Genomic DNA, 26763 nt, shown 5'->3' on the forward strand with positions numbered 1-26763 from the left:
GGCACTAGCCTCACAGTGTAACGATATTCAAATATATCCAAGCCTTCAACACTGTTTTTCTTTCTTTAAAAGAATTTCCTACTTGCACTAACCATGTTAGCACTGAAAATAAAACCAGCATATAAAAACCACATACAAAGCTTATTAGTCTTCAATACTGCATTTAAAATAGAAATGTTACAGACTTATTTGCACTCACTTAAGAACTACCCAAAAGTTTAGCCATACTTTATTTCTTCTACAAAGATCTATAAGCATCTGAGGGCATTTCATTCTGTTGGAAGAAAATGCACCCTATAATACTTCTTTTTAACATATTCTTTGAACTCTTTTACTCAATTAAGCTGTAGTCTGGTAACGCTATGAATTCTGTGATTTGTGTCTTGGGCTCGTGTACAAGTATTGCACAACTTCAAAACTGCTCACTAAGGTAGCACAGAGTGCGGATGGAAACCTGTGTGAACATACATGTAATCACTCGCTCAAGGCATAAGATATATTTAGAAAGTAATTAATAATAATTTTACAAAATGCAATCTGAAAACTGCTGACTCCAGACCATTTTAACTCATGTTTTCTATAGAAAAAACAAACCCTTTTCTTCTTTACATTTTTCTTTCTAATAAACTCTCATTTTCTCTCATTTGTAACTTTGCTGGTAGCCTCACCTCTGCCTCCATTCCATTCCCTAGCATACTGGAAAGGGAAGTTTTACTAATTTCCCATTCCTTTTGCTTTCCAGGTGAACATGTGCATACATGCTACACACTACTCAGCTTTCCCTTCAGCACATCCAGGCTAGATTTCCCTCATTTCAGTCAAAATGTACCTTGGCTAGCAAAAGAAGTCTAAAAATACACTTACAATTCCTCCTCTTGGCAGAGGAATTTTCAGTGCACTTTACCTCTGCGTAAGCAGTTTCAGCATGAACTGCTGCAGTTCAGACTTTACCTCCATACATATTCTCAGCCTCCATCACTTTAATTTGCTTTCCTTTCCTCTCTCCCACCAAACAGTTCCTCTGCTCTTTCTTCTCCTGAGCTTTTCAGAATTCAAACATAACCAACAAAATTCAAAACAAAACAAAATAGACTGGACAAGGTAGGTAAGAAGTAAGCTGCATCAAATATGAAAAGTTAGTGTGAAGAGCAGAAGGGTGAAAAGATAGAGACATCTCCATTTCTGCTATTATTCCCCATCATAGATACACCTATATTTGCCATCTCTTAAAGAACTGGAAAAGTGCAAGGGGAACGGTGTTTCAACTAAAAGCATAGCACTAATGGAGTTTTGAGAGTGTTGAAAAACAACATGGTATGGAAAAGATGGTATTCCTATGTTTGCTATATTGAACCAAAATTCTTCAGTTCATAAAGCAAATGCTCTCACTGTTAACAGATTTAAAAAGAACATACAAAATCATTTGTGTTGTGATTTTATGAATATGGCAAAGCAATATAATTACTAGAACTCAATGAAAGTAACATGCTGCTCTTACATACAATGCTTTGAAGTGCTAAAAGTATGCATCAATTAATTTGACTTATTAAGTAAACAAAACTTAATAACCTGGAAAAATGGCCAAAAGCCGATACCTCTGGACTCAGTGTGCATTAAATACAGGTGAACTGGTTAGAAAAAAAGTCCAAACAATTATGGTTCTCCCCCTTTTTGAACTGTTTTTATGTCATTGAAAACCCTTTCAACTGACATTCAAAGCGGTTCCACTACGCTCCAGTGGACACATTTTAACCTTCCTGTAGCTGGGAAAGAGAACCAAAGCTAGAGACAGCTCAGCATCTGAAGTTTTATGAGAAGTCCACATTTTTTTAGTGTCTTACTCAGGTTTTAAATGTTGTTTGCTTATAAAATGTATAGTGCCAATACCCTTCACGGAAAAGTTAGTTTTAAATTGCAGCTGAATAGATAGTATTAGCAATTCACCATCAAAACAGTAATTTTTTGTGTCACTCGTAACATGTTCCCCATGAGGGAAACCTCTTAAGACAAACCTTCAGAAGCGCAGAGTTAAACCTTGGTTACAAAAGACCCATATGCAGCAAAGTAAGATAAAAGCCTGACCTTCTGAAGTCCTCCATTCTCCTCCACCAAAGGAGGAAGAGCACTGGTGCTATTGGTAGATGGTGGTTCGACATTGTAGTCACGAAAGCAGCAGAATAAGGTGCTAAAGATACTTCGACTCCTCTGCTTCTTCAAGCTGATATTACATTGGGACACTAGGAAAAAAAAACAGCAGAAGAATAAATTCATGTAGCACAGACCTAGTTTTCCAGATCGCAATGACTGAATTTAAGATGCACGGTTATTACCTCAGAAGTCCTCCTCAAGTCTTAAGATAACCTCACAGAGATTTTCTATCATATTGAGACCCCCTTCCTTCTGTTTCAACACATTTTTTCCTTGTCAAACTCACACGGTGACGTTAGCCCATTACTAACCAACCTGGACCTCTGCACAATCAAAGGTCTTGCCAGACTAAGACACTACATTGAGAGTTTTCCTAGAAATATCCAAAGTAGATACTGTAAATTACATGAAATAACTTGCTGCTAAAATATGTCTCTGGACAGAGGAAGCAAACAGGACTTATTTAAAACAGAAGAGACACAATAAATGCCTACTGATGCCCGGGCATATTTTCTAGCCAAATACTCTACCATGCGTGGAACATTTAAGCTCCTGCAAGGGTCAGAAAAAAAAAAAAATCTGAGATGTTTCTGAGTTTCCTCTGTTACTGTTTGACAGTGTTGCTGGAGGACAAAAGGCACAACACAGAGGCAGCACTGTGAGCTGCAACACCGGCTGCAGGAACAAGCCTGGAGAGGGTGATACCAAATAAACAGGAGTCCTGGCCTTTCTTTTCAACCTGCTTATTGGTCTACCAGGATAAAAAAAAAAACACAATGTAATTTTTACCACCAAACTGGTAAAAATTACATACAGCTCAATGAAAGCAAGTGTAGCATTTTTAAAGACTAAAAACTGTAGATGAAAGCAACAGTTTGGAGAAAAGAAAAGCACATAAAACATCCAGTGATTTCCCTAAGATCCAAACTCCTGAAGATTAGATCTTGAACACACATTAAAATAAAATAAATAAAATAAAATGAGAGTTGGAAAAAAGTTTTTGAATATTTTAAGAAAGACTCGATTTGATCACCAAATATTTTAATGATCTACTGTTAGCTAGAAGTATTTGTTTCCTACATCGGAGTGCGGTACCCGACAGATTTACCGCTCTTCCAGGGCGGGGACAGGCAGGTGCCCCCTTTTCATCCATCTTGTGCCTTTCACACAGCCCTTCTTCGATGTTTACCTATACCACTGCAACATACGGTACCGAATGCTATCGATACTCAACTTGTTAACATCACATGGTAACACAGTGAGAGACAACCACATCGTGTGCATCTTGTAAATAACTGCTTTACCACAACTATTACCGTGAACACTGTGCAAAACCGAACACCACGCACCCCGTGCCAGAGACAGACACTCCCCTCTGCTGTACTGCCTTACCTTAGCCAGGACCAACCTACCCCTCCATTAAGCAGAGGAATATCTTAGACTATAGAGATTAATGGCTTCCTTTTCAGAGTCAACAGATGATTTCATTTAAAATACATGCAAACAAGCCCGAACAAGTTATTTTTTATTCTTTTTTCACAGCTATGCAACAGCGCATCTTAAAGTAGCAACCTCTAAAAGGTGGATTACACTGAGAAAGAAGGATGCTATGAAAGCTGTAGCACCAAGCAGACTGATAGCCATCCATGTGCTACATAGTTTATTTACATTCTGCATTAGAAGAAACAAATCAGTCCCCCAACCCGAAGTTAGAGGGTAGATGAAATTCTTAGTAAGTCCCATTACACACATCAATATGTAATTCCCCATCTTTCCTCCTCTCTCAAATCATTAGGGAACTGCCACATACATCTACCTTCCTCCTGATATTACAAACATATCAAGTGCAATCAAGGCAACTGGCAACATAAATACAAATAATACAATTACTAACACAAAAAGAAAATTTCAGTGGGAGAAGAGTTTCATATGAAATGGAACAAATCTCCTGTGGAAGAATTAAGGGGTACCACCGCGCTCTGAAGTCAGAAGGTGTGCAGGTACACGTGTGTGCTTTGATAAGAAAGCATCATGGTGCAGATTTTGAATGAACTTTCAAGTACTCTCTGAAACAAAATCTTCTGATTTTGAAGAGTCAGCGTAAGCTAGACATCAATATTTTCTCCTCTCAAAGCACTTGCAAGGTGCCTAACAGGTCCAACAGTAATATTCTGTTCTCATGTAGCACGCATTTCCATATTTGCTAAAATATTCTTCTGTCTTAAGGGAGTAAGCAATGCTCAGGTTCAGTTATTAATTGCTACTAAGAGGAAAGTGTACCGGTATCAAAAACTAAATGGGTTTTGTAAACTTTCACCATTTAAAAAGTGCTCAGATAACAGAATAAAGTCAGAATTGCGCACAGATTTGTGTGCGCCCGTGTGTTTAAGGAAGTGTTTCATTACTTTAAAGAGACTCGTAAACTGAAACCAATCTAATCACTGCTTTTCAATACTCCAGTTAAACAGAAAACATATGCAAAACTCTAGCCATTGGTGGTATATGTTACAGTAAAAGGCTCATTCTCAAACCCTCACATTCTGTTTGCAACAAATTTGCAGAAACATGCATTCAGAAATCCCCAAAGGATGCCTATGCAGCTATGAAGGACTTTTTTGAAACAGCACTCAAGAAAATTTGTATCGCAGGCACAAGCGAGTTTGTTGCAGTATCATCCAGGCAAAGGAGAACTCCTTTCTGACCTTAAACACTGAAACACGCTGAAATTTGAATGGGAAACACAATGCTGTGTGTCCTGTTCCCTACAGCTAGTGCCACAGAAACCTTCCTAATAATTTGTATTTTGTTTTCAGCCTCTACTGAAAAATATGACAGCAAATAATCAAATTTGAATGCTTAAAATAGGAATGCTCTTACATGGCATTTATCATAAGCTTTTGTTTTTTTCCTGGACTTTGTAAGGTACAGGAACGTAACATTAAACTTCATTCTGCAAACAATTTTTATGCATAAAGTAATCCTCCCAAAGCCTAGACTGCCTTTTATAATAAAGTCCAGTTTATATTCTAGGCTGGGATTGAGGTTAGTCTTGAACACAGGATCCATTTCTATAAAGTTAATAAAAAGTGAGAGTGTTAAGAAAGAAAAACTAACTACCAAATGTTTGCATAAGAAATGTTGCAGAGTACTTCTGAGCTTAGTCTTTGGGAGGTTATTGAATACAAACAGCATGCAAGGCAAAAATTTACCTAAACCACATCATGTTCGTCCCCAAACCTCGTAACGCTAAACATCAGACCATGGATGGTCCTGACACGCAAAGAGCCGTATTAACAGATTACAGGATGAAGTCCCAAATTTTCAAGAGAAATTCCACCCAGTAACAACTACAGCATTTAACGGAGAGGAGCGGAAGCAGGGCTGCTGCATGGGCTCCGATGGCTACGGCTTTATAAAGACCGGTGTGGCCAAGAGATGCTTGAACTCCTCATCTCTAGTGATTCCTCCGGTCTGTTTGTACCCTACTGCTCTGAGCTGCTGTTTGTAGCAAGCCTTACAATCAGGTATGAACTACAGCAGCGTTTTTAAATTCATGAATTCGTAACTGCCTCAGCTGCACAGCAGATCAACAGGACCAGTATAACCACTTAAGAACTAACATTTCTATCTTTTCTACATAGAGGACTGAAAGAGGCAGTAAACAGAGTAAATAGTCTGAATAAACATTCAAAAATCTCAGACAAAAGCTACTGATTTGTCCAAATCATTTAAGAAATCTCATTTTCCTTGATCAAATCATACATTTCAAATGGCCACTCACGTTCGCTTAGTGGAATATTTGTTCTAGGAAAAATATTCCTTCATGTTGTTTTTAATCTTGTTAATTTTGCCATTCATAATACAGTGGTGTTTCAAATAGGTCTTTCCACTAATTTAGGTATTATTTTAAAGATACCTATTTTTTTTTTTTTTAGTAATATGTTATAGAGGCTCTACTGTGACTTAATAAATTATAATTTTGAATGCAGTAAGGAACAGAAGTTCTCAAGTGGCTTTAGGTGCTATGCAGTATTAACACACACAGGTTTTGCATACGTAGAAAAGATTTGCACCATACCTCATTTTGAGCAACTATGACAGTGTTGTGCATCACAGAAAATAGTTTCTCCTTCCTTAGTTACACTGGACCAAATGCAACAGGTGTGCTGTTTGCCAGATTTGCTTTTCTTGAAGCGCTGACAGTACATACAGGTAACAACTATAACTCCGAAGATGTAAAGAAGCATTAATATTGAATCACTACCAAAAATTTAGGTATTCTGGATGCCAGCAAATTTTAAAGAGAAAAAAACTGCAGAGGACCAAACCTGGCATTCCTTAAAAGCCTATAAGCAAGATCAGGCAGTAATGATACTGGAGTGGTAACCTGAATTATCTAAACTCCATGTCTGAGCAGCATCCAGCATATGGAATTTAGAGGACTTTTTTTTTTTTTTTTTAACCCCTCCACCTTTTGGGAGTTACAACCTTGATTTCTGGAACTAATTTCCTACGGCATCCACAGAAGTACTGTACTCATTTACCCCCATCACCACTGAATGATGAAGGTAACTTTAAGTGACCTTTTACGATCTTAAACACTGCATACCAAACACTGAAATACTGCATACCAAAGAAGTCCAGGCAAAATAACTTCACAATACGAAAGCGTGTTATCCGTGAAAGCAGAGAAGATGGTAACCAGCAGATATCTGCAGGAAAGTTGAAGAAAGGAACAACTCAAGACTTAACACCATCCCAGGTGTGCTGTAACTGCAGTTTAAGGACTTCCTTACCTGAAGACATCAACTGCGTATGTAACAGCCCTCAACTAATTCCTCTTTCGTGACTTTGTCCCATCACGTTTTGAACCTACCCCAATTTTTAGTGCCAAAAGCATCCTGGGGCAAGAAGGTCCACAGCTCAATCAACAGTTTAGCTGTTTCATAACTCTGACTCTCCTTGTTTCTTATCTTCGTACCTTCTCTAATTCACATTTTTGAGCAGGAGGAGGGGGACCAGAACCACACACAATATCCAGGATGAGAGGAGAGAGCACCATGAATTTATTCACCCACACAATGCTCTGTTCTTTTACTTTTCTAATAATTCCTAGTATCTTATTTGCGTTTTACAACAAGTGAGCGTCGGGCTAATGTGATTTTTCAGAAGAACTTATCATAACACCAAGATCTCTTCATTAGTAGATATTTCAGGGATCACTGCAAATACAAGTCAAGAATTCTTATCTCTTCCCATGCAGAAAATTTCACGCGTATCTACACTTAATTTCATTGCAGGCCAGCCATTCAAAATCATGTTGCCTTCCTACAACTCTTCACAGTTAAGTTTTAAATCTATATACAGGTGCACATATATGCACACACATTCACATAAACGCACAAACACCCCTTTCCCTTACAATTTTTGTCTCCTTATTTCCTTATTCCCTTTTCCATGCAGCTTAAGACTACACTGAAGAGCAGACTGCACAGATCCCTGTGTAACTTCTTCCCCAGGGATCTCACGGAGGTCTGCAAGAGCCTTCAGCAAAGCACTTTGTCAAATTATCTGAATTTCTAAAAGATTATTTGCAGACAGGTTCAGAAACAGGAACACAGCTCTCCCTGCCAGAAGGGAAGTCCCTCTGGTCCAGATTTCCCGCGATTTGAAAGTGCAAAGTCTCACCTATAATTTCCAGATGCTCTCCTGCACTATTTCTAATGACAAGCCTCACTGCTCGTAACCTGTGTGCTACCCGCTGCTTGCGGGTAAGTTAATTCTTGAATTGCCTGCAAGTTTCTGGAAGTCGAAGATGGTCCACAGAACTGTGCTTATCGAGGTCTTCTGACAAGTCCTAACGAACCCACAGCATTACTAAGCCTGAGAAGGGGTTCAAGGAGATAAAGGCAAGTTTTAAAATAAATTACGGCAATCACGTAAGCTTAAATAAAAGATACCATACTGGGTGGTTATACAAAGAGAACAGGGGGAAAAAAAACCCCAACAACCAAACCCCAAACATTACAGACAAATGTTATAATAGAAATTGATACAAGAACATGCTAATAGAAGTAATCTACAGCATCTTCTCAAACCTCCTTTCACTCAAACCATCCTTTGGAGGCAGAAGCGTTACGCTGCTGTTCTCCCACCAAGACAGTTCCAACAGCAGCACAAGTTACACAGTAAAGAAAAAGCTTCTCCCTCATGCACTGTATTCTAAAAAAAGTTTAGTTCAGGGCTTCTCCCACCAAATTTTGCTGCATTTGCGTTAAATTACAAAAGCAGATTGTTGCACAGCCGTTGCACAAGAAACCCCTTATTGCTCCAGGAAGCCACCATGGGACGACTGGAGGGCTCCTAATCCAGCCCATCCCTCTGCAGGGCATGAGTGAGCTAATTACTGCTGAATTTTTCCTAATTAAATGAATGCAATAGCCAGTCCTCTCAAATAATATAAACTGGGTAATGAAGAGACTTTCCATGCGCTTACAGATGAACTTGCTAAATGCAATAAAATGAACATCTGTGTATCGTTAGCGCTCCGCTAACAAGTTTGTTTAAAATACAAAAAGGAAAGACGCAAGTCAATAAAGTGGTATTAATCAAAGTCTTTCTTCAAAAGGAAGCAGTTTTGAAATTTATACATGATTAGAGATGCATAATTTCTCAATCTTCCTAAAAGGCTGCATTTGATCTTATTAGAAAAATAAAATTTTATATCCTACATGACTCAAGCTAGAAACAGTTAAGTAGCAGAAAATCGGCAACTTTGCTTATACAGCTCCTATTTTTGTGATGTATTGACCAGAATAGAAATTATTTTACAATACTTGATGCCAAATCTGCACGTAATGCCCACATAACTTTGGTTTTAAATGCCATTTGCAGTTTATCATTGAAAGGTTTAAACTTCCACGTGAGCTTTGCAGAAAATACAGCAGTAAGAGCACTGTCACATACCTGAAACAACCGCCCACAACTGGTTTAACCTTCAAACATGTATAATCCAAGCAAATTGCTCTGTTTATATTCGGCATGATACACCCCAGAATTATCTTCATTTCAACTGAAGCTGGCAACCTTTCTCCCCCCCCCAAACATAATTAAATAAACTTAAGGTTTTGGTTTTTCCATTGGAATTATTTCTTTGAAGGGAGGGATCACAGAATAGTTTAGTGGAAGAAAAATCTTTCCGAAACATTTAACTAACCCCTCGCCAAACCCTTTCCCATACACTATATTAGTAGTCTGCTCTGGATGGAGCTGATCGCATGGCCAGGGGCCAAGAAATAAAAGCTTAAACACGTAAGACAGGTGGGGACATGGGGGAAAAATAACCAAGTAACTTATTTTACTTTTGAGATAATCTCTTCTTTATCTCACTTTAAATAGATTAAAGTAGGTCACTGCACTTGGATCTGAAAAAATGTCAGTATGATTTATGAACTTTTAGGAATTTTAAGAAAAATTGAACGTTACTCTTATTAACCCATTCCATGACATTTTGGAAAACAAGCTCAGAAGTTGCACCTGTACGCTAAGATCAAATGGTTACACAAGAACAGCTTATCTCATTCAAAGAGAAGTTATCTAGTAGGTATCGGAACACTACAGTTTGCTTTCCATACCTGCGAAAGTAAAAATACACTTTCACGTAGTACCTAGGACAAAAGGAGAAAAATCATTGGGACGAATGTTAATTCAAGACAGCTAAAGGTGTACGAAGGAAAAAGACCTCTACCTAACCAAATAAAGCTCTGGAAGCATTTTTGCTAAAATGCAAAAAAACTTCTTTTGCCCTACACAAATTATTATTTTTTTTTTTTTTACAGTCCTCGAATCTGGGTGGATTAAATACTTGCTGTTGTTGTTGGATGCTCGTTTTAAGGATCAAAAGTAGTGAAATTCTAAAGTCACTTTTTTAATACACGACTGAGAACTCAGCACTGCTGTCTCTGTACAAGGCTGTGATGCATCATGAGAGATATATATATAGCTAGTAAATGTTAAAACCAGCAACGTACACAGAAGCCTCTTAACTGACAAGGAGGGATAAGAAACCATGAAAAGGCTCAAAACAGCACATAAACCCGACGGATCCCAAGGCAAATTCCAAAACCATAAAGCAGTTGGTACCCTTCAGTCTGCACACTAGTTTGGTTGGACATACATACGTATGATGGTATAACCTTCATATCATATGCGTCAGCTTCTCATATAAACCATGATTTAAACACCCATGCTGTCTTGCAGTGTTGCAGCATTCAAAAAATCAGGAGGGTTGCTACTAGGAAATGCTATGTTAAAAGCCATGTATCTTTCAAAGCCCAACTCCCCGCATTTATTTAGCTTGCAGACTGAAGGCAGATCCACTGCTTCAGGGGCATCCACATTTAATAATGAAGCTGAAAAGTTAAAAACTGTTTTAACAACCTAATTAACCCGCTGAACTACGTTCTGAGTGAAATACCTTCAAGTTCAAATTAAACAGCGCAGATTTTGGCTGGCTCCTTTCCTGCTCCAGTGCTTGACAAGCTAATGGGGCTACACTGAGACCACTTCCAATTTTGAGAAGTAGCACATGTAGATCTCTATCTCCAAAGGACTGAAAAGTAGGTCTCCTTGTGATTCAGGAAGGAACTAATTAACAGTTAGCACTTTCTTTTTTGAGCCTGTATCGCTTGCCACTGGAACAGCCAGGGACAGAAGATGGATGAGAATATGAAAGAGAAGTTAGGAGATGACCACCTCCAGCAACAGTCCAGTAACTCCTCCAGCAAGATGAGCCAGGGAGCTGCTGTTCCTTTGCCTTCTATGTAAACAGCTGGACAGCATTTAAACAGGAGCAGAATGTGCCCATCCAGCCTTCTCTGGATTCCCCTCCGAGCTAGAGAAGAGCCCGAGCTGTGCTCAGTACCTGTCCTGCGCTGGCGTCCATCCTCCTGATCAGCACGTAGCATCCTGCGAGAGAGCATCAAGGACCAAGGAACCGTAACGGGGTGCCCTGGTCTTCAAGGCTGACCTGTGCACACTCACTTTCTTTTCACATAGGACTAAGTAGCTGCTGAACACACTAAAAAAGGCACTACAAGAATACACAACTTTTTTTTAATGATTATATGCATATATGCACGCATATATGCATACACACGCAGTTCACAGTCGAACCTTTTCCTAGTAGTCGCTTTATTTGAGAAGAGCCACGGTGCTTCATACATTCCAGAGGAGCCTTGGGATATAAATACTCAGAACATACATCTGCTTAAATAAATAAATAAAATCAGTAAATAAAATAAATAACTAGCCACACCCCACAAAGTCACTCTTCCATCAGCTGGTAGTCTGAAACGGTACCAGAGCTGCCACATGTACAAAGGTCCAAACCCACTAAAAAAAAAAAAAAAAAAAAAAAAAAAAAGAAAAACCCCTCATCTCACTTTCACACTACACATAAGGCAAGGTTGAAGCACTGGAGTTTAGTGTTTGTTGGCAGCAGTGATCAAACTCAAAGTTTTTTTCCTTTTGCTAAAACAAAATATTTCACTTCTGAAGTGCAATGCAAAAGTGATGCTTCGAAACAGTTGAAGGGCAAAATAAAATACAGCAAATAATGCAAAAATAGCTCCAGTGCCAAAAGATTACTACCATTTTTAACTGGATGGAAAACGAAGCTAGCTGAACTACGCAGGCAACATTATGGAAACATCTTACGCTATAAAATAAACATAACTTTTTGCAGTGACATTATGGAACCATCTCTCTGTACCTATAGTGCTTCACCGAGTTTAATGTTTTGTCTTGGCCACAGTAATCTATAGTGTAGAATAAATATCCATAGAATCTGATACATTTAAAGCAGTAGCACACCATGAAGATTCACTTTAAAAAAAAAAAAAATATTTTTTCTGTAAAAAAAATCTAAGCATTTCAGAAGCTGCAGCATTTCTTCGTTGTTTGAGCAAGGACCGAGCTGCTCGATCTGGAGGTTTTCCCAGCGCCGAGGTTTGGAGCGGCAGTTGAACAGGAAATACTGCGCAGTCTGTGCATGCATTACATTCCTGTCCCGCCCCGAGCGGGCGGCCAACAAACAAACCTTTCTTCTAGTAAAAGAGAGAGGGGGAAAAAAAAAAAAGGCAGACTGCACAAAGTTCACCAGCAGATGTGGCCTATGAATCCAAACCGGCCTTTTCTGCTGATAAAAAGAATTTGATGCATTTGCAATGTTGGTGTAACGTCACGGTTTTGTGAAGCTGGATCAGCAAAGACCTGGAAGTTTAAATATGCAAAATCTGCAATGCTGGGCTTCTGCAGGGTGCTGTAAGTGAACAGCAGTTGCACATATGTCAGAGGGTTTATTTTAAGAAGGTTTTGCCAAATATTAGTAGCAGCTTACAATCAAGCTGCAACAGTCGATCAGAACTGAAATTTGTACAGCAAAAAAGACCTATTCACAAAAAAGGGAATTGTTTTATTTCCATTTTATGTGCAGCGCTGAAGAACAAGGACTCAGCACTGAAGTTTGTCTTCAACAGTAAAGTAATGAACAGAATTAGTAACCAGACCATATGTTCGTGTATCTCGACTCTTTTGAATTGCTCCCAGGTTGGCCTCTTAAATCTTGGAAGATCTTTATTAAATAATTTGTTAAATACTTGGGAGGGAAGGCAAAAGAGAAACAAACAAATGGAAACATGAGCAGCACACAGGGTCAAAATGGCAGTATCTCAGAGTTTGTTAGTCACGGCTGATACCCTCTGGCATCGGAAGAGGATTAGAGTCAAAACGGCAATGAAGCAAATGTAAACAAGCATGTGTTTATAAAGCAAAAATATGTACAGTATCCGATCTGCTCTGCCTTGGATTGTGCTTACATGTAACATGGTGGGAAAGGCAGAAAAGAACAACTTGCCGAATGCCGAGTAGCTAAAACACAGGAAAAGCAGATACAAGCGAGCAACAGGCAGGCACCTGAAACCATCACACAACCAAAGCAGTTACCAGTTTTCCCCAAACATTAATTTAATTCAAAGCCAATACAATAAAATTAAAAAAAAAAAAGTCTTTGAACCAATGGTGATTAAACAAAAAAGAGTGAAAAACAAGCTAAAGAAAAGCACTTTTGCAGAGTGTGTTATTACACACGGTATGAATGTACAGGCAGATGGATACTCACACATCACAGACACACACACGACCTCTGCAACCTCAGGCCGCATCTTCCTTAAGAAGTTACTGAAGAGCTGTAAAAGCCCCTTTTTCTGTGCTCCGCGGGCACCGTGAAGTGTGTAAACACCAAGCTGTCCACCTGCCGCACATATTTTATCCAATCAATTAATTTTTCAAGTCGATGCATGATCCAAACCTAAAGAATATTGCCGGACACCATACCTATGATCGGCTCATTTCCTTATCAAGTTTGTTCAGTTTAATAAATAGATGTTTGGGGTTTTTTTGCCCCCCAATGACCAAATTCACAACCTGAGGTCTGGCTCCAAAAATTAAGCTGAGTTTCGTTCTGCCTCCTGCCGCAAACAGGTTCACTCAAACACAGGTGACAGGTTCTGGCACTCTTTTTTTGACTTGAAAAGTATCAGGCAAGTGATTCACCAAACCCAAATGTAGAAGAAATTATTCTACTCCCTTTCCCTCAAAACTACTATTACACCTCCAACCAAAGCCTTACCAAAACTTTGCCCATCTGAGGAGAATGAGCTTAATTTAGTTTTCCTGAATATAGCTGTAAGATGTTCCCATAGAGACAGCGACATTCCCCACTGTACTTTTTGCAGCAAGTACTTCAGTAAGACATCGAATCTAAAGTATTAGTCTATTTTTGCAAGATTTCTCATCTCTTTCCTAGGAACAGCTCTTTTCCAATGGATTCCCTTGCAAGGAAAAGCTTTGTTTCTCCATTTCACCTTATGAATTTTTTGTTCACTCCCTGGGGATATTTTAGGACAGGCTACAATTCTCATTCCTGCCAGGGAAATCGCTCATCCAAAGTTTGCTCCCCAAAAGATACATCCCTAATAGTAAAAATCAAACTAGGATGCTTCCTTTTTTTGTAGCTCCTTTGATGCCTATTTCCAATTACCACTTATTTCTGCTAACCCATTGCTATTTTGTGGATATTGAGTGCCATAAAACATCCACTTGGCGAGAAAGTACGCGTTTCAAACGATGGTGTTTCTGGTAACATGTTTTATAGAACCAAAGCCATTTTAATCACGTAATTTCTGGAAAAGACTCTCTCTCAATGGAGTAAGGAACACGCATGACTATTTATGAAAGATCTACCTTCTTTCTTTGGAAGAAAAATAGAAGTTGTGTAACTTCAAAAAGACATCGACTTTAACAGAGATGTAATTATTTGGACCAATTACTGTTTTTCCCCGTTTCCCCCTCCCACACCCCCCAAATTTCTCTGTATTATGAAACCTAGATACAAATGAAGCAAGAGGAACCCCACTCATTTGGAAGAAGGAACTTTCTCTAAATCGCTGTATGACCTGTGCTTCGGTTATTAGTATGATCCAGAAACTAAAAACAGTCTTGAAATCAAGTTACAGCCAGCATACAGCTAGTATCACTTTAGCAGGTTATTTGAATCCAGTGCTTCTAGGAGCAAAATTAAAACATCAGATTTTGATTAGAAAATTGTTGCATGTTTAGTTGCAGGGATTTCTCAAGGAGCAGTCCGTAAGACACTTGAACATATCTGCTCAGACAGAACCTGACTCAGAGGAACTGTTGCCAAAGTAATTTCTCCTCCAACATTAGCTTCCATGGAGCAGGTTTTACCCAACCTTAGATTATCCTTCATAAAGTCATTTTTTTTAAATACTTGCAATATTTACGAACATGCAGTACAAGTGCATATCACAGAGAGAAAAATGTTTGCAATCTTATTTGCTGCTTTTTTTTCCTTCAAACTATTGCATCCGCCCTCACTAGTTAAGCTAGAAAGAATTTTGATGAATTTAAGTTTTCAGTAAGATCTACACATATTCAGTAACTATATTAAATCTAAAGTAATTACAACATCAACCACTCCAGTTTTTCAACTCCATGGAAGTGTCATCTGCAGAACAGCAGCACTGCCAGGTATCTCTGATGAAAATTTTAAGCTGTAGTTCGTCTCTCTGTAACAAAGCACCTATTGTTATATTCCTAAATAAAGAGGTAAGTAAAAAAAAAAAACCCACAAAAGCATATTGCAAAATCTCATTAATAATTTGCTAAAATACCTAGCATTGCCCTAGTGAAGCATGAGTCCTCTCTCCTAGTGAAGCATGAGCCCTCTCTCCTTGGCTTTCAAACTCCTCTTCCCTGGGGTGTGTTTAAAAAGGCCAGTAGCAAACATGCTGTCATTTTTGAAAGACAAGCGTAATGTACTCATGTTAAGTTTAAAACATCTAAATGTCTATCTGAATCCTGATCAACTACAAAAAAACCCCAAAACCAACTGACTGCAGAGGAAGGAACAGGCAAAACCAATATACATCTGACATTATTTAAAAATGTTTAGGAGTCTGATACAGAGGTTTTTATATTTCCTTACTGGCTGGGTATGTATATTGTACCAAAACACAAAGCTGAACTAAATATCAAAATCACCTTTAAGAAAACATTCAACTTACCTCATTTAGCAAGTCCATAATTTATATATTAAAAAAAGATAAATGTAATATTTGACATTAAGAATTAAAAAGCCTGAAATGATAACTATCAACAGTCTATAAGGTAATTCAACCAATGCCAGCAACCACTGTAACAGCATGGACTGAAGGTACTGCTTAGTATCAAGTGTATTTTCAACTGATCCCAAGGAGTAAGTTGGAAAATACTCATTCCTAGCTCTTCTGACCTTGTACTTTGGACTGGAGATTATTTTACCCATTCAACATTCACAACCATTAAAAGCAGCACATTCCCACCTGGAAATGTGATACTCAGAAAGCTAAAACTAGATTAAGACTGAAACAAAAGATACAGGAAACTGCAAGCTTTGTATGATAAAGTTACTACAGTTTTGACAGAAAAAGCAGCGAAACTTGTCCAACTTCCAGCAATTCCTTTCTAGAACAAAGCCACATTTTATTGCCCGTTCAGAAATTCAGATAATAAAAAAAATGAAAATAAATTAATTTTTCTTATTCCATTAAGCTTAACAGAGGGGGATTTTCTTAAAAAGCACTTTGGTGCCTTAAACAAGTACTTGGATGCCTCTACCAAGCTGACAGTTCAGCTGCAGGTTGCAACAGCTGCAGACACGTTTAATTGTTTCTCCAAATACCCAGAACATCAAGTACTTTTGACCTATTTGAAATATCCTAAACTTTGCACTAAAAGGAATGCACACAATTTAATACCCATCCTTTAACTTCTAACAATCACATAAAGCAGAAAGCTAGCCACTTGCTATTTCACATGTAAGTCATGACAAAGCATTTAGAACTGAGCGCTGTACAATAACTGAAGATGTTAAATAACCAGTGTCTTCAGGACTACAAGTTTGGAAAAGTCAAAAATAAACTGTTTCCTTAATTCTACCAGGGGGAAAAAAAAACCAACCAAACCCAACCAAAAACCAAAACAGTACAGTAACTTTTTGTTGTTTACCAGAGCAAAGCCAATGACATTTGTAATTATGTGGATACATTCTAAAAAACCCACTCCTGTTATCCCCAAACAAAGGCCATATATTGACCTTATCAAAGGTAGAATAAAAGAATGTAAAAGTAGCACCTGCGCCCATTAACAAAATTAAAACTCTTTCCTAGCTTACTTCTCCAGGATGTGCCTTTGTGCTAATTGTAAGAGATAAACAAGGCGTGATGCAACAGAAATTACTCTAATTTTACAGCTCGCCCAGGTCCCAGCCTCTCTTAACCTACATTCTTGCCCAAGCTGTTTATGCAGAACACTTCCAGATCAGCTGGTCTCTGCCCAATCTGGAAAGAAAGGAAAAAAAAAAAAAAAAAAGGGAAAAAAAAGCTGTTTTCCTTCATCACTGATGCAGTGGCAAGGGTGAGCAGTTTATTTAGTACATAATGACACAATACTATCCTCACCACTTTGCATCCTTTTTTTTCTTGGGATAAAAAGAGCCAGACTTTTACCATTTACATTAAACAGATCTTACTGTCACGTTGTTCTTGGCGCTAAAGAAAGCCAGGTCTTGCAGAGCACTTACTCTTCATCTCTTTGGGAGGTAGGATCCTTGTCTTATTACCAGCACTTCTAATAGCAGAGGTCCCAATTAGGCTCAGGGGAGGGAAGCAGCTGATGATCTCCTGCAGGAGCCCAAACCAGATGACCGATCCAGTACATTTATTGCCCTTAGCTTAGATGGAAAATCCCAGGCATACGGACCATAAATGTTAAATCATATTAAGTCTATACCTACGTATATATTCAAGCACTTAGAAGGCCGCCTTTAGGATTTGCCCCTTCTCCTCTCCCAAAAATAATAAGCTCTAACCTTACAGAACGCCAGCCAGCACCGACACTCAGCATTGCTCCTCTTCAGTTATTTCACGCTCTCTGTGCAGCTCTAACTGACTCGGACTTTGCCAGTTTGCAGTTAAGATGCCTGCACTGGCTCTGCAAGCAGGTGTTCACACAACAAACCCCCTTGCGATGTAGGTCGTAACTCAAACTGAGACGGAACAGGGGGACAGCAACAACAATTTCTAACCGAAAACCGTACGGGTGCCTCCGGGATACCCGGCTGTGTACAGCAAAACTTGCATTGAGAAAAGCGCTGCCTAAGACGGTCACACCTGCCACAACTGTGTGTGCTGTTTATCCTAATAGCTTTAAAAATCCCTTTTGGCCCTAATAATAAGTATTATGTCCTGTACTGTAATACGGCATAACCAATTTTAAAAGCTTTCTTCTGGCTACTGGCTGAGCGCTATCAGTTTGGGCAGAGCCTCTCCCTGCCCATTTAGCTCCCTCTGCCCAGCCCCAGCATATTCAATGAATTACTAAAATCTAAACAGACTTCTGCATTTGAATTAATCTCCCGAAGCTATACAGAGCTAAAGCAGAAAAGCATTGTATGGGATTGCATGCCTGCTGCAAAACAAGATAAGTATCTGGCATCTCTCTCGCTCCTACATAGCCAAAACAAGGAGGACAAATGGCTGCATATTGGCTTGCTTCATTACTGCCTTTCGTACGTGATCGTATTTTTCTCGGGGACATAGGAAAACATGACAAGAGAAATGCATGACCAAACACGATTTTCCCAGACCAAAATTTAACAAAGATCAACAGTACAAATCTGAGCTAACTCTTGTAAGAGTTGGAGACATTCTACTGTGGAGACATTCTCCTTTCTGCTGAAGAACTCTACTCCAGTAACACGTGTGCACGAACGAAGGCACGAGTCCCCTCCCATGGTCCCAACACAAGCAAGGAACTCCAGACCTACAAAATAAACAAAGTAAGGTCCAGTATGTTTAAGACACACACTGCCAAAAATCTCCTGCCAAGACCCAGAAAGCGAGTGGTGGGAAGTTTCTGGGTGGTAATGCGTCTCCACGTTGAACAGAACTACTATTATTTTTTTTAATTCTATCATTGTAACTCCAAAGTGACTTCTATGGATATTCTCCTTAGCCTCCTGGTAGCTCAGTCACCAGCCCAGCTGACCACAGGCAGCGTTCACAAAGCCAAGCTGATAAGCACTTGTAGGGCACAATTCATCTGATTTGTCTACACTAGAACCCACCCTAAAAATTCCAATTATTTTTTTTGTTTCCCTCCACTGAGAGCTGCTGATGAATGGCTCAGCTGTTTATATTGCAAACATTTACAGTTAGGGAAAAGATCACCATCCCCCACGTCACTTCTTTAGTCTTTCCTGTAAGTCAGTGGAGTTGGCCAAGACCAGAAACAATCCATCAAGCTTGCTTATCCTAAAAAGGCTGCAAAATACCCCCTTCATTGAATCCTTCTGCTCCTCTACCCATATTAATGCAACTATTTCCTAACCACTCCAAACTGTTAATCTGCATATCCAAAATACAAATGGAAGATGTTGTTCATATGAAAAGCAAAACAAAACACAGGACTAGGGCTTAACACGAGGTTCCTCAACAAGGCTGAATCAGGAACACTGGACATCAAATGCAACCTCCTGCACCCACAATGAGCTGCTGAGTGTACCCCAGCTTTCAGGATTCCCAGGGACTCCAACGAGTTCCCCATGGTACGCTGCAAGAAAAATGCCATGATACAGAAAGTCTGATGACAGAACATTTCACGGAAGATTATTCGTCCAAAATATTATATGTACCAGCTCAAAGACCACAGCACAATTCGCAAGGGAAAGAGCTTACACAAACAGGGCAAAGCTTCTGGATGGACTTTCACAGCAGTTTTTTCTCCAGTCTTCCTCCCTCCATTTGCCAAGGGTGAAAGTGGAAAATTTTTTCATACAGAGGATGCCTTGGACACTGAGTTACGCAGTACTTTAGCAAGCACACTATCCAAAAAACTTGGTTTTTTTTTTTTCTCATTTGAGAAAACTCAATTGTTCAAAGATCTTATTTAATCAGTTAGCGCACATTTATAGGTGAGCTCAACCGTTGAAGAGGCTGTTTCATCCCTTCCTTTAATGAAGAATGAGCATAATTTCCAAATACCTTCATCAAGCCACACGTTAAAACATGCTTCACCACCATCCGATAACAATGCAAGGTAATTACAACAGTTGTGTAATGTTTGTGCCTGCTTTCTGGCCACAGGTTTTAAGTTTCCCACCACTATCTTAAGGCTTCTGTTCAATCCCAAAGACAGGTGTATCTTCATGAATAACATTAAAAAAAATGCAAGTTCTACAAACCTGTGACATTCCTCCTGCTCTTCTGCTTATGGTACAAACATCTGTCCCTATTTATGTTTTATGTCATTGGAAAAATCATAGCAAATATTAAGGAACGTGGCTGGAAGTGAATATGTAAAAAAAGAGCTAGAAATACGTAGTTTCTCTTGCAACCGCAAGTTTTGGATACTTCCATTAAAAGGCAAAGAATACAAAAATCCAAGTAATGCCAGAAGGTACTAACTGCTCCAAATAACAACTGGGGACATCGAATTGAGGTTTCCTTGAAACTTCGGATCAAGTGACAAAAGACAATACTGTATTGTACTTCTTAATACGTGCTGCATAGAGAAAAAGGTCAACCCCACCAATTAAGACAACCAGTTAAAGTCTAAAGAGAACTACGTTCACTTTTCCACTCCACTCCAAATTGCCATTTTTTTTGACAAGTGGCTTCATATGTTTTATGCCATGGTTCCTTGTCTATAGAACAACTTTTTAAACCCAGGGTAAAAAAATCCTTCAGAACATTTCCTGCTTCATTTTAATTCTTAGGTAAGGCACACACACAGCCTTTCACTAGGAGCTTGGGGCTGAATATATATTAAAAATTGAGAAGTGCTCGTATAATTTAATAGAAAGGTCTAGAGGAGTACTTACCTTGTAACATCCTAACTTTATTCCCTTATCACAGGTAGCATAAATTCCTGCAGTGGTATCACGCACTGTTTTATCCAACGTATTCTAGAAGCAACATTAACCGTATGTAGGAAATACTGCTAGATGAGGTCCTCAACATTTAAGTAACAATTTAAGATATGCCTTCCACAAAATATAATTGTGGTGTTTGGTGTTTAGTTATTACTAATTACAGATATTTTTCCTATTAAAAAACTAATTGTTGCATAAGATTTGAGCAAGGCAATGGAAAAACCTATCTTGAGAGCTCTTGTCCAAACATGCAACTTGGTATTTCTTTTCCTTGAGTCATTTCAGGCAACTAAACCAAGCGTGATCTAGGAATGAGAAAGTACATTGAAAAGTACAAATGAAAAAGATCACTAAAGATGATGTCACTTGGCTTATACTTCTTGTTTATAGTGATAGGACAGCAGAAAATATAATCACAAACATAAGTTTGCACCAGGTTTAAAATATTCCATATTGAAAGAATTTATTGTATTACATAATGCTAAATAGCTTTAATTGTTTTTCCAAACAAATTCTATTTACATGCCATAGATAGAAAAGCTCACACACATTTTGCCTGCCTTAATAAACCAACAGTATATACATATATGCATGAATACCTTACGTGCATATGCACACATCTGGAAAAGCTAGCTTGAAAGTGGTACAAGTAACAAAAATTTCTAGCCTGGCCCTGTATCCAAACCAGAAAAGTAATAATTCTTAGACATGGACTTTAAAGCAACTTCAATAAACAGTCACTCTAAAAAGCATATTCTAACCAGCATTACCCTGATTTTTTTCTTTTTTTAGGAATTGCATTTCAGTAATATTGTATGAATTATTAAATGATCCTATCAGCTTATTTTCAACCAAATCCTGGTTCCCTTTCCCTGAGGAAATTCCGATAGTACTTGCATGCACCACTCCAGTATTAGCAAGAGTTAAGAGTCCTTTACTTTTTTTTTTTTCCTATGCAGATAAAGTATTCTTCAAGTTCCTTTCTACTGAGGGGAAAAAAAAGTTTTCAGCTTTGCTTTCCTCATGAATAATACATTAAAAATTTAATATTAGAGAACAGATCTTCTTTTTCAGCCTCCAGAAACAGTACTATATTTGCCCTATTACTTTGTAAAGATTCATGTACACATTTGAATAAGGGTAAACCATAAGCTCCTGTTTTCCATAATTAAGCTGTAAAAAAATATTTCCCCATTTATCAGACCAATTCTGAAACAATACTGTATAGCTTTGTAACTGCCATCAAAAAAGATAATCACTTACCGTATCCACAATAAGAAGTATAATACATTTTGGTCCATAACTCAGTGTTATGATCTGAAGTGGAACAGATTTTAAGCCATTCATGAAAACCCGTTTGCTTACATGAAGGAGACAAGAGAATCCTGATTTTGAGTAGGCATCTATAGTCCACATTACTAATAAACTACGTGAATAAAACCAAATCCCACAAGCAAAACCATTTACAGCAGCAAAAATTACGTAGGAGAGCAGAGGGAGCAAAATAACTGCCTGTTAAAAGGATGAAAAGTTTTAGGAAAAGTCCTTCTAAGAATGGCAGCCGCATCGATCCCGTGCTACTTGTTTAAGCCTTGACTCTGCAGTCTGATGGCTCTGCTACGGCCTCAGGCTTCTTATTGCTTCTTAGGCTTGTATAAAAATAAACAAACTGCGGAATATGAACCCAGATGTTTCAGAAATCAGAAAGCAAGAATCCAATTATACTGCTACCATAGAAGTATTTTTAAGTGTTTGCGTCTGGCAAGACTGCGTTAGAAGGCAGTATCGCCGAGTTCAATTCCCTGGAGCCTTCAAGTATCTTTTCCAGGAAGCCACCAGCAAGTTAACAACACTTAAGGAACTGGACAAGGTGTCCTTTGAGAAAGGAGCACACACACCATCTGCAGAATAAAGGACAAATGTAACAAACAAACTTCCTTGTCTTCGTTTCTATGCGTTGCCTCTGCTGGAAGGATTAGTAGAATGGGGGAGGGATATCAAGGGCAAAAGAGTCATTTTTATTAAGGCAACTGGAAGAAATTTGCTATGGACTCAACTGTATGGCTGCAGCTACAGGTTTAAGCCAACTTTCAGCCCAATTACTCTTTAAATCTATCTTTTAATTTGTCTTCTTTTAAGGTATCGCATTCCACACGAGCTGGAATACTCTGTTCGTTATCACAGCAAGAGAGTAGGAAACGGTAAGTTTTATCCTTTACCTAACTGACTACAAATCCTTTTAAAATTATCATTAAGTTATTGGCATTCAACCATTTCACTTTGGATTGGATTTTCAGGTGGCTCTTCACATTCCCTACAAAAAGAGAAATCTAAGGTGCAAGACACGGGAAACAGAGGCTCTCTAGTGCCTGGTTTGCAATGAACTAGCTTGTAAACAGTGTTTGATCATCAGTTCCCAGATCAGAGATTGTGGAAGTGAGCTGTAAACCCTATCAAAAACACATTTCTAACTGAGCTTTCAAAGGGAAGTGAGGTCCCAGCAAGGTTTTGGAAACAGCACTCGGGAGTCGCTTGGCTTTGCGGTGTTCAAGAGACAGGCTGGGAGCCTCCTCCTACAAACCTGAGGCTCTTCAACTACAGAGTGGTTAATTCCTCGTGTTATTTTTTCCAAGAACGTCTATTTTCCTACTTCTCAACATTTGCTTTAGTCTTAAATAACAAAATTCATATGAGGAACTCTTTTACCTAAACCCTCCCAGAAATAAAACCCTATTGCTTTCTGAACTGTTAAAACCACGAGAAACCGCCAATCGGCCGAGCTGCCCCCATCCAGCTCCTGCGTTCAGCACAGCGAAAGGGCAGCTCTGGACAGAGAGGGGCTGCCCCAAATGTCACTCGTGTCCCACAGCAGGAAGTCCACCCAGCAGCAGCTGGCACGCAGCGCAGCAAACCGCACAGTCTATGTTTGTCCATTACCCTTTTTCCTTTTGGCTGGCGTCTCGGGTTCGTGAGCTCCTCTCCCCTTATACAGGAAGCTGGGGCCTCAAGCTTAATCCTGCACATTCAGTTCTCTTCTCTTCCAGCTACCACTACAAATGTATTCTCCCAGCAAAAAGAAAAAAAAAAAAAGCACCGAAAAGCTCTCGCCACCAAATCTGTGCTAAACTTCTCCACGGTGAGATTATTTCTCCCTATTTCTGGGAGAAAACTGAAGGAAAGAAAGTTTAACAAATTCCTGCAGCTGAACAGACTAAATGTTATTCATCAAGACAGAGAGCAGATAATCCAAATCTAAAGGTACAAACAAACCTTGCAATTCCACTACAACCAGACAACCACGAACGTCCTAATATCTTTATTCACATGTTTTGGCATTACGCTTCAGTCGCTTTACGTGGGCCAGACGCAGCTGCACTCGAGCACTTTCACTGGCTTTTCTGCGGGGTTGGGGAAGTGGCAGCAATAGCAGACTTGCGGGAGATGGGTAGAAAGATGGGGGGAAGATGTGGTTGCAAGCAGAAGAGCTTGGCTACAGCAGCCTGGGAACCCAGTGCAGCAGATCGAGGGGGTAAAGGGAGGAAGGAGGAGTCTACAACTTTATTTCTCTTCTTTTAGTCTGAAAGCAGTTGAGTTTCTCTGCACTAAGGCACCTATCCCCTCTACTGGGGGGGATCAGCAGCCAACTCCACTACAGTTTTACTGGATTTACTCTAAATAATTTTGTATCATTTAATATGTAGACAGCACAGCAGCAAATTACTGTTGTCTTAAGCACCAACTGTTGTATTGAGAGCCTCATCAAAAGGAGCTGATACATCTCCTAATGCCTGTGGTCTGCTGAATAACTCCAACTACTCATCAGAAGTACTGCAGCTTGTGCGAAGGGCACCACAAAACAAGGACGTATTAGATCACCCTCCCTACCATCAGTCCCTTGAGGTGTTCTGCAAAAAGCTTTTCATATGGCTAAGAGAAAAGGTACTTTCTCAAAAGGGAGGGAAGAAGGGCTACTGCTTTAAGTGACAGCTGAGTTGGTTTCTTTTAGGTTGTTTGACCTGCTGATTTAAGGCGCTTCCAGTGGTATGAATGAACCTGATGCTTTTAAACACTCATCCTTTATGTCACATTCAACTACAGAGATCCCATAGCCATTTATATGTAATGTTTAGTAATGCAATAGCAAGAAGAGGTGGGAAGAAAGGAAGAGAAGTGACTATACATGGATTAACTACATGCAGAATTAACCACACCAACACACCTTTTCTGTATTAAAAAATGTATGCCAATACCAGGACTATTGTGATTTCTGTTGACAAACTAACTATTGAAATGTTGCAGTCATGTCAGTCACAAACTATGGACAGATATATAAATAAATAAGTAGCAGGATCCCCCCTCCCCCCTGATAAAAAAAGTTCTCAATTTGTGCAGCCTTTCACTGCAGGTTGGCTTTTCTAGCCTCATTTCTTTCTCCCTGCTCCTCGGAAAGCTCTCAAATCCAAATCCAGTGCTCAAAACTTTACAGAGCAGTTCAGAAGTCTTTCCAAATCAGGGTACAGCAGGACGACTTCACTGTTCTTGCAAATCAGCTGTCGCATTGGAATGCGTAAACAGGCATATATCTTTTTTTTACTGCTGCATGTCAAATCAGACTACTACAAGTATCTCGGGATTTTCTATGGACTAGCACCACAACTAGTTGTCCTTTCTTCTCAGTTTTTGCAGTGGATTATTCCACAAAATCTTGAAATAGTCTGATGAAGTAATATGAAAAACACAGGATATACATTCAGCTCATCCAGTCCCTTTCTACTTTTAGTGGGAACACCCAGTATGTCTTATTTCAGTACCTGCAGATTCAGTATATTCTCCATTGCATCATCCAGGTCATTAACGACTGACTGGCGCCAGACCTAGAACAGACTGCTGCACAGTCCCACCTGCCATAGCCCTTTGAAGGCCCTGAGCTATTGATACATTATACAAAGACTTCTGCACCCATTTTACAGCAGTTTATATGCAGACCACATTTTTCTAGTTTAGAGTCTTAAAAGTTTCACTTCAGCTCGTGGTTATCTACTAGTTTTTCTTTTCCTTTCCTTGTTACCAAGTTCCAGAAATAAGCTCAGTTTCTTTGGCATAGTTTATTTTTGAAAAGAAAAATCTGCTGGATATTATCGGTTTCCTTAGTTTCTTGCAATATTTCTTACGTTTCTGTGTTCCTTTCTGAAAACTGAAATTAGAAATTATGAATAAGGCAGCCTAAGTGTTATGTTCATTCTTCTGGGTTTTTTTTTTAGAAGCTTATTTACTCAAAGGAAACAGCTCACAGCTCTGAAGTTGTATAGTTTCACACCAGCCACTAAGCATCTAGTGATTTAATTTGCCATCTGCTCTCAATTAAAGTCCTAGCCAAAGACTGATACAAGCTTCCCTTCCCCCATTTTAATAAAGTATTTTAGTGTCAGAAGTTGGTAACTTCCTCCTCCTGCTGAGCAGCAGACCAAATCCTTTGTCTTCCTTTCATTACCACAATACTCGCTGATTCTTTGTATTCCCCACAGCCACTGCTAGGTGCATGTTCTGGCAAGCAGAAGTCACAGAACATTAAAAAAAAAAAAAAAAAAAAAAAAATTAAAAACAACCTAAAAATATCAGAGAAGCAAAAATATTCTTTCATACTTATCCCTGCTCAAATCACCTCTATTGGAAACTAGGTCAGACTTTCTGCAGGCTTCCTTCCTTCCTTCTTGTGCTGGAGAAACTTATCAAGTTAGTGAGTTACTCTATTTTCTATCCACCATTTGAACTGGGACAGTCTGTGCTTGTCTCCGTAATAAAAAATTCTGTTAAACTGCCACCTCATCTTAAGTCCTCTTTTTCTTTCAGGTTTGCATCTGTAAGAACTCTCTGAGTCATGTCTCCCACTTCTCAGAGTTTACCAAGGTTTGCCATCTTGTAGCTCACTGATTTTAATGTTTTTGCTCTCCTTCTCTCTCTTCCCTCCTTGAATCCCCTGAACGAATGCCACCATTTCACAGTCACCCTTTCCAAGCCACCTTCCACTTCTGTGCTCTTGGTGCCTCCTCACCTATGATTTC

At 39.1% G+C, this 26763-nt stretch overlaps 1 protein-coding gene across 3 annotated transcripts in view; it reads right to left on the bottom strand.

The window, feature by feature from the left end:
* The window catches only part of CTDSPL (CTD small phosphatase like), a 78729-nt gene that overhangs the window by 28653 nt on the left and 23313 nt on the right, over positions 1-26763 (bottom strand). For all 3 annotated transcript variants that reach the window (XM_076332013.1, XM_076332012.1, XM_076332011.1), the window contains exon 2: positions 2083-2237. In XM_076332013.1, coding sequence (XP_076188128.1) covers positions 2083-2237 — 155 coding nt within the window. The remainder of the gene's footprint in view (positions 1-2082; positions 2238-26763) is intronic.

Source organism: Aptenodytes patagonicus, chromosome 2 (genome assembly GCF_965638725.1).
Source record: "Aptenodytes patagonicus chromosome 2, bAptPat1.pri.cur, whole genome shotgun sequence".
NCBI classification, from domain to species: domain Eukaryota; kingdom Metazoa; phylum Chordata; class Aves; order Sphenisciformes; family Spheniscidae; genus Aptenodytes; species Aptenodytes patagonicus.